Source organism: Lissotriton vulgaris, unplaced genomic scaffold, assembly GCF_964263255.1.
Source record: "Lissotriton vulgaris unplaced genomic scaffold, aLisVul1.2 SCAFFOLD_770, whole genome shotgun sequence".
NCBI classification, from domain to species: domain Eukaryota; kingdom Metazoa; phylum Chordata; class Amphibia; order Caudata; family Salamandridae; genus Lissotriton; species Lissotriton vulgaris.
The window spans coordinates 734073-746306 of NW_028252779.1; the positions used below are offsets into that span (position 1 = coordinate 734073).

The following is a 12234-nucleotide window of genomic DNA, read 5'->3' on the forward strand; positions in this document are numbered from 1 at the left end:
TAATCTACAGTGATGATGAACCAGAGGGTGGCATTGATGTACCAGAGGGTGGCATGGGTGAAACAGAGGGTGGCAGGGGTGAAACAGAGGGTGCTGGGAACCTGTGATGATGAACCAGACGTAGAAACAACATAATCGCGACCGTTGCGAGCCGACATGTAAGTTCGCAATTGCGAACTGGTACAAAACCCTCACGACCTGGCAGAAATCCTTGCGAACACAAAAAAAATCCGCAAATTCCCAGTTCAGTTGTTAGTTGCAGCAATTGTATGACCCTGCTCTGACCCTCACAGCAGGCTCATAGAATAGCTACAAGTAGGCCACAAAGGTCCTGGAAAACAAAAATTGCACTGCAACAGAAAGCAAATTACAGATAAGGAAGCAGGTGCCAGACTGGAATTTTAAAACAGTGACACATTAATAAATCAACCCCAAATTAATTCATGTCAGTTGAAGCAGGGCAGGTGTGCTTGCTTTTTCCCCCATAATCTACAGTGATGATGAACCAGAGGGTGGCATTGATGTACCAGAGGGTGGCATGGGTGAAACAGAGGGTGGCAGGGGTGAAACAGAGGGTGCTGGGAACCTGTGATGATGAACCAGACGTAGAAACAACATAATCGCGACCGTTGCGAGCCGACATGTAAGTTCGCAATTGCGAACTGGTACAAAACCCTCGCAAACTGGCAAAAATCCTTGCAAACACAAAAAAAAACAAATTCGCGAGAATTCGCCGATTTTGCGGATTGCGAGTTCGCAAATTCGCAAAATTCGCGAACGCCAGATTCGCAAAATTCGCCCATGCTTACAGGGCACCACTGTAGACTAGGAGCAGCCAATGCTAATCAGCCAAGGTCCTACTCCAATAGGATCAGTCCAGACTATGGGCCTCATTAGGATGGCGGACGGACCTGAGTCCGTCCGCCACCCATGAGGTGGAGGGACCATCCGCAGGGGCGGTCCCTCCGTTGCAATTAGGATGTGACCGCCACCCTGGCGGTCACATCCCGTATATTTAACCTTGCGGCGGGTGCTGCTTGAAGCAGCACCCGCCGCAAAGTTAAAAATGCATGATTTGCAGTTACATGCACAAAGCGGCAGGCACCGCTCGGTGCCTGCCACTTTGTGCATGTAAATGTAGGTACCCCCATGTGCACCCCCACCCCCCTTCACCTTGGGGGCCCGCAAGGGGCCCCCAGAAGCAAAGTTCCACATGCTTTTCAACGGCGGAAAAGCTGCCGCCGGAAAGCATATTCCAACACATTTCCTAATTTGGCTGATGGTGTCTTGCAGACACCGCCACCAAATAGCGCCCAACAACCCGCGGATCAGAGGCGGACGGACCTGCCATCTGCCGCTATTCCCACGACCATCCCACCGCCATCCTAATCTGGCGGTGGGTGTTTCCTGTGGCCGCGGCAGTGAATCCGCATCCTCCGGGCCGGCGGTGGCTTCCGCCGGCCCGGAGGATGCGGATTCACCGCCATCCTAATGAGGCCTTAAGTTGGGTTGACAAGCAATGCTAAGCCGGTTTCAGCCTTGTTGGGACTCATTAGGGAGGTGCAGCATGAATCCAGTGCAAATTCAGACTCAATCTTGAAATCCTACCTAATCTTCAAACTTATCTATGTATCTAGCACTGTAAATTGTGAAGGTGTTTTCCTCTTATCTGTGCGTGGAAGGTACAAATGAGCTGTTCTGGGAAAAATATAACCTCATTCTTGTACTGATATATCCTGACCTCTTTATTTGAAATACACTTCAGCTGAAATATGCCTCCCCACTATATGTAATTATATATCTAAAGTACAAAAATGCCTGAGACAGGCCTCCTCTCTCATACCCTTCTCTCAGACTATGCAGATTTTTTTTTTAATCTCTCTTCATGGGTTCCCTAAGGAAGGCCTTGAATTATTTTCAAAAACTCTATTTAGGGCTACTGAGTTTAGCACCATCTTTGGTTTCGTCAGCCTTTTAAGTCTCTGGGCATAATAATTTCTCTTTGATATGTTGATACTCTTCCCCGTGAGGTTTCAAATTCATTTTAATTGTACCTTTACAAAGAAACTAATAATTTCTCAAACATTCTGGTAATAACAAGACTCTCTTTATCCATTCACCTTATATTTTCTCCTTTTACTCAGGACTACTGCCAAACATTTATTACAGAATGGAAGAAGCTGAATTTAGATGTTTTGTTGGGCCCAATGTTGGGTCCAGCATTTAATATTGGATACCCTGGAAAACTACTCGGTAATGTATCAAATGAGGGGCACCTTATCTCTGCTTTTAATTAGAGGCTGAAAAACGTGCTGTGCATTGCATTGGAGTCCTTACTCATTTCTGGGGTAATTGCAATTTCACCCTTTAATAGAAAACATTTTACATCATTTGAGACCTTAATTATTTTCAAATTGACTTTGTAGCTAAATTAATTTTCCCAAATTAAAACATTTTGGTTTAAAAGCTAGTTATATACTCTCTTCATTCCTGTGCTAGCTATTATCAAAGTTATCTATTTTCTGCATGCATGAAATGGGGCGAAAAGTGTTTTCTATGGGCCCAATTCATAAAGATATTTATGTTAGTGGATGTGACTTACTCCTGAACTTCTATGAAATAAAGGTTTGTGAAACAGGCCTATATCCTTGTACATGGCAAGCTCTCATTAATCCATCAATTTGTTTATTTAATTGTTGTTGGGTGTTTTATAATGTGCTGCGTGTAAAGTTGCGGTTATTTTATTTATTTATTTTATTTATTGTAAGAGTTTTATATAGCGCTGGCTAGACCCGCAGGTATCAGAGCGCTTTACATGAGATTCCACAAAATTACAAGATTACATCAATTCCAATTTACATCAGTTGCTAGACAAACAATTACAAGAGCATAGAAGACAAGATAAGTGAAGTGTAGAGGGGAAGGGGGTGAGGGTAAAGGGGTAGGAGGGAGATACGGCAGAAAGACGAAGGAATGTCTGCCCAAAGTCCGGCTGGGTAGGTGGCGGTTGAGGGGGGAAGTCCCAAAACCCATCTCCTCTATAGCTATCAGGTAGCTCCACCGGGCATTGGCCATATAGCTAGGTCTCAATGGGAAAACATTTAAAGAACATGGAGGGCAAAATAAATGGAGCATAGAGGGGAGAGGGCAGGGAAGGTGAGAAAGGGAGGATAGGGGAAGAGACAACCAGGATTATTACTGGATTGGAAACAAAAGAGTACCCCTTTGTAATCTTCCAAGATGATAATATAAAACGTTAGATTTTCTTAATGCTTTAGCTTTCTCAAGAATACAAACTATTTTCCGGTAACAGTGTATTGTATTGCTATTGTCAGTCAATTTTTGCACACCAATATAGCGACAGTGACAATGTTATTCCAGTTAAATTCATGGAAATCCTTTAAACTGTGCATACCTGTATAAGACTGTTGGAAATAAAAGCGTGATTTTAAGTGGAAGCATTCATTGTCATTTTGGTATAGTATGTTTTTTCCATTTATTTTGAAGAACATTTGTGTTTTATCATAGTACATCCAGATTTGGCAAAGAGTACTAGCGCTGCACCAGCATCTCCAAAAGTCCAAAAATTTGAATACAACATCTGAGACTGAGAACTGTCTTATTGTTTTCATCTCTTTCTATATACCAGACATTCCTTAAAAATTATCCAACAACTGTAATCGTTCTTCTTAATCTGGTTCAGTCAATGTGTTGCAGATTTGAGCACTATATTATTTCCCAACTGTTTTCTCATGAATGATAAAGGTGGCTTTTCAAGGGCTGAAAAATTGTGTGTAGATACCCCTGGAGCATACTTTCAGAACTATAATTTACTAATTTTATAATAATTCAGAACATTGCACCATCAATAGGTGACTATGCTCCATTCAACCAAACATGTGAATAAACTTCCCACTTTCCTCTTCTGAAGGGCATTTTTTGGTGTTATGACTCGAACTGATATTAAGGCGTCAAGTAGGAAGGCGTTAGGAATACTGGAGACTTTACGTCAAGGACATGGTTCTCCAATGTCGGAGGGCCTTATCCATTGCAGATCTTTAAGATAACTACATTTATCTAAATGTGGACATGTTAAAAATCTGGCATGGGTCCGGCCTTCCAGGACCTACATTAGAGACATTAGAGGGATCACTGAAATAATATTGAGGGACAAAATATCGACTTGCAAAAATATCGTGGACAAAATATCGACAGTCAAAATATTGAGTTTGTATCTACAAACAGGTAAAATATGGAGTACAAAATATGGTTTACAATAATATAGTTGTAAAAAATATCGACTTTATTAAAAACAGTGTTAAATTAAATTAATATTAAAATTTAATTACTAAAATATACTTAAAAATACTTACATTAACTTATAATATTTAAATAATAAATGAAAATAATAAAAAAATTACAATCTTATTTGTTACAACATATATATATAGTAACATACTATAATTAAATAAGATACTATTATATTACCGTACAATACCAGAAGTGTAAAAAATACTATTCCCACTCCAGAGAGTGCAAGCGTAGGGAAAGCGTTGGATAGCGTAGGGGTTAAAATTACTATTCCCACTCCAGTGGGTGCAACAGTAGGGAAAACTGACCCTGAACCCTAAAAATACCCCTTTACCCAAAAACCCAAAACTGACCCTGAACCCTAAAAATACCCCTTTACCCAAAAACTGAAAACTGACCCTGAACCCTAAAAATACCCCTTTACCCAAAAACTGAAAACTGACCCTGAACCCTAAAAATACCCCTTTACCCAAAAACTGAAAACTGACCCTGAACCCTAAAAATACCCCTTTACCCAAAAACTGAAAACTGACCCTGAACCCTACAGATACCCCGTTACCTAAAAACTGAAAACTGACCCTGAACCCTAAAAATACACTTTACCCAAAAACTGAAAACTGACCCTGAACTCAAAAAATACCCCTTTACCCAAGAACTGAAAACTGACCCTGAACCCTAAAAATACCCCTTTACCCCAAAACTGAAAACTGACCCTGAACCCTAAAAATACCCCTTTACCCAAAAACTGAAAACTGACCCTGAACCCTAAAAATACTCCTTTACCCAAATTAATTAATATTATTTAATTACCAATTAATTATTAACAATAACAATAAAATAAATATATTAGCACATTAGCTGTAATTAATTTAATTTAATAATTAATATTATTTTTCCCCAATTAATTAACAATAACTAAAAATTATATATATAAATAAATTACTCTAATTAATGTAATTAACTAAATAATAGTATTTAATTACCAATTAATTACTAATTAAAAATATGTACAAAATTATATTAATTAATTAACTAATTAATATTAATTAATTAACTAATTAATATTAATTAATTACCAATTATTTATTAATTAAAATATTTACAAACATATCTTAATTAATTAATTATTATTAAATTACTCCCCACCCTTATCCCCTATTAACCCAACATCCCGCTCCTAAACATTAACTACAATTTATATTACTATTAATAACATTTTTTTATTTTTTTTAACCTTTTTTCTACATATTATCGAAATTTTTTACTTTGACTATTTATATATTTTTTGTCGATATTTTTGTACTCGATATTTTTTTATCATTATTTTAATCGATATTTTGACCAACAATATTTTTGTTATCGATATTTTATTATTGTCGATATTTTTAACTCAATATTTTGTTCATTCGATATTTTGGAGTCGATATTTTGTCTGTGCACCACATTAGAGATGTGCTTCATCCCTTTAACAAGTATCAAGAGCATTTTTCTCTCAGGAATTATATGGATTGTCTTAAGTGCCACCAGTCAAATTTCCTTGACAAAACGAGCTACGAATAAGGTGTGAGGCACTCAAATTTACTAGTGACTTCTAGTACATTTGATTTCTAGGTTGTCATCATGTGTTCCATAGCAATTACAACTTTTATTGAAAGTTGAAATACTGACTCATCAGCTTAAACCAGCTTTGCCATATGTATTATTCCTAAAGTAAACAAGGTCACATTATTGGAGTAGCAAACGTGTTTATGGAAATATTTATGTTGAAGCTACATACCCTCACTTTTGTTTAAGGTCATGAGAAGAAGTTGCATTTAACTCAAGAGGAACATTTAGTTATGACTTGATGTTTCAATGCTTTCTGAAAGACTTTTTAGCCCGTTGCTTTTGACTCGAGAGACATCCAGAAAAGGACTGTAGCCTTTTTAAAAACTTCTAGGCTCTTCTTTCTGACTCAATCGTGATGTACTGAGTTACAGCAGCAATAACTTTTTGCTCTGCTTTGCTCATTTCTTTTGTCCTCTGTATGCTTCGATTTTTGGCACAATTTAATAGAGCCCTAATTTCAATTAACTGTTGATCTTGTTCTCCTTAGGGACACCTTAGAATGCCCACGGATTGGGCAGACCTCCAATTGTTTCCTCAACGTGCAGTCTTGAGTGGGTAGTATGCCTAAAATAATTTGGGCAGGTCCTGGCTCTGTGTACATTTATAATGTTGAGTGCTGCAGGCGCACTTAGGTGCGATTCTGCATGCTCTTCCCGTGCAAATAAACACAGTGACCTCTTGCAAACCGGTATCCTCTTCATTTTCTTTTAATGAATTGAGCTGTGTAAAAACACTTTGTGTATAATACTTTTTTGCAATATGATTTGTCTTTTCTCTTTTGTCCTCATACACCATATTGGGCATTCTTGAAGTGCGTCCTCTTTCTCTTCTCATCTGGCTAATTCATTGCCGCCATGTGTTGGCCAGGCAATATGATTTGTGAACATCCGAGCAAGTCTGAATAAATACTGATCACAATGACTTTTGGAGCAACTATCGTTAGGGTTATTCTACATTTCTCATGATCATCTTTTTACTTTAAAATATTGAGTGCAAGATGGAGGATGGCTGCTTCCCACAGAAACTTCAAAATATGTGGAAGGTTCCCCTGTTAAATATACACAGGTAGGGGTAGAGTACTGTGAACAAAAGGGAAGAGACCTGTGGTTTACCTGAAACTGAGTAGAGTCACGAATGATGACTGAAACTAGACTATGCTAGGTGGAAACTGATTCAAATAAATCAGTTAATGCAACACTAAATAGAAGTAATTTCAAAATTGTTTAAGCACTGTCCATGATGTATAGCTCCCCACAAAAAATTATACTTAGTTAGCACAATCTAACAGGTGAATACGCAACAAAAGAATTTAAAAGGTATAAACACAATTTATTAAAATACCTCCCTAAAAGGGTTACAATCTAAATAAAACACAATAAAATATTCACATAAGTGAAAATAATCTAAAAGAAGGAAGTGGTCAAAGTACAAAGGTCGACGCTGCGTTTTGGTGTTGTTTTATATTATTTACACCTTCTTCAGGACACTTTGACGATTCACAGTTTATCTGATATTGTTTGAAGATTCTCTTTTAGCCATTAAGAGGACTTCATGGTCAACCAGTTATATATGGATCATCAGATGTATGTCGCGTCATCAATTACTGCGATTTTTTCTGTCACCTGTTTGTCAAATCGAGGTGCAGATTATAATAAACACGGAGGAGCCACCGGACTTCTCTCTTAAATTGGAGTCTATGTCGGGTCCTTGTCAGTGCTTTTGGGATCCCACAATTATGTCGCCTTTAAATCAACAGTTTGTGTATTTGGATAGCAGAGGTTCGTCACCTTAAAGTTTCAGGTCGGCCTCCCTGCTCCTCCGTGAATCCGTTGATTCCCACAGAGACACAAGAAGGACAGTCACCCGTATTTCTTCTTCCTCTCTTGTTTCCCATTTCTCTAGATCTTGTCTGAAGGACATAGCTAAGTATACCAAACAGTGCAAGCTTCTGGAGATCCTATCAGTCGGGTGTCACAAGGACATTATCCCCCATAATAAATTACGGGACACGGGCAAGGCTTATCCTTCCTAAAATCCTGTTTAATGAGGGAATCTCATTAGTTGTAATTTCGATCTTTCACTAACAGCCTGTTGTTGCACTACTGCCAAAGAGTGTGAAGGTATGGTAGGATACCTCCAGGACATGAAAGCTCTCCATTGAGACAGACCTGCATAATTCCTGTTTATCACCTTCAAAAATGTGGAGCAGGATGCAGCTCGTTTTCGTAAGTTTGGCACTGAATCTGATGCCTTGCAGACCTTCCCTTCTTTTGATCTTGCCTCTGAGTCATTGCTGAGTCACAACAAAGAGTTCAGAGACTCAGTCAGAGGTCACCAAGAAACACTGTCTCTGACCAAGACCAGAAGATATCTGCCAAAGAAACTTCCACATACAAGCTCCGGAGACCTGATTAGTGTTTCTAACTGATTTGTTGACTCCCTTCCTGAGCAAGCATGTGAATGTAAACCTTTGTTTTTCTTTATATTACCCCACCTGACTTTTTCCAAATGCACACTTGCATGCACCTGTCATGTTGTGAGACTGAGCCTAGCACAACCCTGAAAGGATTTGGGCACAAGATAAAGTGTCCCAATCCACACTTGAGGTAGCCAAATTTGATCCTTGCAGAGCAAGAACATCTAAAACCATACTACCCTGAGTCCTAAGTGTATCCACATATCTTGAAGGGGACATGTGTGTTCCTAATGTGTGCTCGTGGACTCATACACTGATTAGGTATATGAATCACATTGCTATCTGGCACTAACCAGCGCCTAGATGTGTTACAACCTACTGTTTAGCTATTGATTCCCAAGGTCTTGTGTTGGCCACTAACAATAGTGTTTGAAGAGTTACTTTGAATATGCTTAGTTTATCGTATTTCTGTATGTTTCATTTGCTTACAAATAGCCTAGCATTCATAATCAACTACAGAAGATAAACAGATTATGTCATATGTAATGCAGGCGCCCTTTGCAGAGACTGAATTGTTTTCAAGTCTTTTTAGTTCAAATGTATTCAATTTGTATTCTATATGTCCATTTACTAAATATTTTTACTGAATATATATTTCTGTACATTGATATTTTAGGGTTCTCCTACACAAAAATTCTGGTTGGGCATTCTTATTTTTATTACAGCTGCGATAATTGTGTTGTCCTGTATCAGCATTCACCTAACCTCTTAGAGTTAGATTTTGACTGATAGACCAAATTACCAGAGAGAGCAAGGCTTTGAAGGGCATTCTTCCACACAGACTGAGTGCTTACTGTCTGTGTTAGAGAGCACACCATCAGTCTCGCCTTTGATTTTGCTAGATTGTCCCTATGACAATCTAGCAATTTTCCAGGTGGAAAAAAACTTAATTCCTCAAGGTGCTTGTCAAAAGACACGCACATGTCAACAGATCAGGTAAGTGGGTTAATGCCATTGTGCAAAGCCCAGGTGAAAAAAACAACCACTTGCTTGTATTTTGGAGCCTTGTGAGGAGCTTAATGTAATCCCCCGAACCAAGACAAGAAGGGTGAAGTGCCCAAAAGGGTTGGGAGGAGGACGCATAATGGGAGGATGGGGGATCACCAACAACAAGAGGACATTAGGTTGTAGAATGGCAAAAGAGAATAGCTACATTTATTGTTCAGTAGATTGCCTGTTCCAGGATGGGGTGACCAAAATCACTTAACCGTGAAGGGGAAAGGGCAGATTTTAAGGAGCAGGGATAACGCTACAGCAGAGAAACTCCAAAACACTAATTAAGCCAAGCGCTGTAGGTGACGAGAAGAGGGTAGGGTCTGGAGTTTAGAAGGGGACAGACCCAAGTGAGAGGTAGAATATTAGTGGAGGAGGAAGAAGAGCAAGAATTTGCTTTTAAGGTCCTTTGCCATTGAGAATGGAAGGGAAGATGTAAAGAGATGAAGAAAGCTCAGAGCAGTAGAAATTAAAATTTTGCGCCCAAGGAAAGTCCCTTGCCCGCTGGTTAATTTTTGAGCCCTCGCCCATTAAAGATGTTGGAGCTCGGATTCCTCCAGTGAGCAAAGCTGCAGGCTGAAGCTGAAGAGGGCTTCACGAGGCTGGATTCCTTGCCTGTGAGGGCCAGCTAAATTGAATATGCTGCTGTGGAGAAGTTCTGCATGGGAGAAACCTCAATCTTCATCCCACTGTCAATGCTCCATGTGCAGATCAGCTTGGCAGGTTTGCATTGGTCCTCTGGAGTGCAGGTCTTTGTAACCAAAATCTTTTAAGTCCCAGGTTTTCAGGGGTGGCAGACGATATCCGCCCTGATCCAGCCAAGGGTTCACAGAAATCAGGAACAGCATTTAGGTATCACAATCCACTCCAGCAGAGGGCCAAATTCCAGGGCAGGTCCATTTGGAATTGGTCAGCAGGGCAGTTGCCGGTATGACCTCTTGTACCTTTTTGCGTCCCAGTAACCTGAACAGAAATGTAGTCTTATAAGCCTTGGAGCCCACTTCTTTGCCCAGAGTAAGAGAGAGACCAGGCCTAGCACTTCAGGGCACTTATTAGACCACAGTCAGAAGGCTCAGTCACCTTCTGATCTTCCTCGTGTCCAGTAGTGTTCAGATGAGCCTACTGGGGATGTCACTTTATGCCTCACACCAACTTGTGGGTAGGGATGACTACAGGTTTCTCACTAACCAATAGGGTAACAGTTACAAGGGATTACCCCATTCACGTTTGCAGCATTTCATGTGTACCCTCATGCAACCATTCCCACAATGCTCCTCTCTGCAGAAATCAAAGATGGTGAAACCCATCTCCCTCTGTGCAGAGCCTGCATGCCCATCCTAGAGGTGCGGCCAGGGTTATGAGCAGCCCCTTCTCCATGGTCACTTCAGTCCATTTTTCAGGGTAGGTCCCTCCGCTCTAGGATTGAGTCTGCCTGAGTAGGGCAACAAAAGAAGATGTAAGTCAGAGTGTCCTCTAGTATTTGAGACGTCCTCTGAAGTAAATTAAGTTCCTGGGCTCTATCCAAATGGTAGCCTTGCCGGAAGAAATAGAAAATTCCACCCCGCACACAGGCCTTTGTCTCTGCTCTAGAAGCAGATTTCACACCTCATTCAGGGTTTTGAATACTCAGAGGGATGCATCAGGAGTCTAATCCAAATTAGCCACCAGAAGTCTAAGGCAGGAAAAAGGTAACTTTCTAAAAGTACCCTTTCCCTAACTCTTTAACAACTGGCTTCATTAGTGAATTGGAACATTAATAAATATTACAAAGAGTCCAAGAATGAAATCTGTAGCTGTTTTCTAGCCGACAGTAGCAGTACTAAATTTAATAGTGGATTCCAGTGTTTGTCTCTAGAACAGATAGCCTTGTTAGAGTGAAAAGTATTTTTAGGTGCAAATCACTGTAAGGACATGTTTAAATTACATTTCTACATGTGCAACTTTCAAATACCTTACACCCTGCTTGATTGGTTAAAAGGCGTTCTGAGGGGGACTTATTAATATTTAAAAGGTTTAGTCATAGGTTTAGACCTGGATGTATTTTGACAGGTAGAATTCCAGCTTTAAACTGCTCCAGTCAGGCTACAAAGGTAGGCTTGAAGCCATGTTTGCACTGCCACTGTAATATGTGACACAATAGGTGCTGCGGCCCATTAATGACATTTAACTTGCTGGCCCTGGGAGCAACTTCTACCATATACGAGGGTCTTAAAGGTAAGCTAAGTATGCCAATTATGGTTATGCCATACAAGCATTTTTAAATGGGGGAGAACAGGCATTTTACTACTGGCTAGCAGGGGTAAAGTGCAAAGAGTTCCACAGACAGCAAAAACTGATGGGGCTAAAATCTGCAGGTACCACTTCACAAAAGATGGTAATTTCCTACACTCTGGATGTGTGTTGTGCTGGGTTTGATTTATTAAAATCTTGTCTATAGAGAGCTGTAGCTCATTGCTAGAAACCTCACACTACATGGACAGAAAACGTTTTTACAAACACACAGTTATACAGTACAGAGAGTTGGTATTAAGTCAATTGCCTTCAGCCATTTAATGTTGCCATGTTGCCAATGACTGAGTGGACCACCCTTAAAGCCATGGCATTTCATGAAAGTTTACAGAAGGCTTTCATTAGTTCTCCGTCATAACCTCTCCACTGTTCTGCCTCCTTTTCTCTCTCTGCCACACCCAACCCACTCCCAACTCCACTGCAGCATGGGGCCCTGCGATCATCTGCTGCCCGGTGCTTGGTGCTGTGACTTTGGCTTTCCCAATTCTTGTTGTATTACCATACCATTCCAAGATGGCCACCGTTCATCATCCATATGCACAATGTCTGTCTTGTAA

The 12234-nt window shown here is 40.1% G+C and overlaps 1 protein-coding gene across 2 annotated transcripts in view; it reads left to right on the forward strand.

Moving 5' to 3' along the window:
- The window catches only part of LOC147662018 (vitamin D3 hydroxylase-associated protein-like), a 720315-nt gene that overhangs the window by 641039 nt on the left and 67042 nt on the right, over positions 1–12234 (forward strand). For both annotated transcript variants that reach the window (XM_086951181.1, XM_086951182.1), the window contains one exon: positions 2145–2253. In XM_086951181.1, the coding sequence (XP_086807307.1) occupies positions 2145–2253 (109 nt within the window). The remainder of the gene's footprint in view (positions 1–2144; positions 2254–12234) is intronic.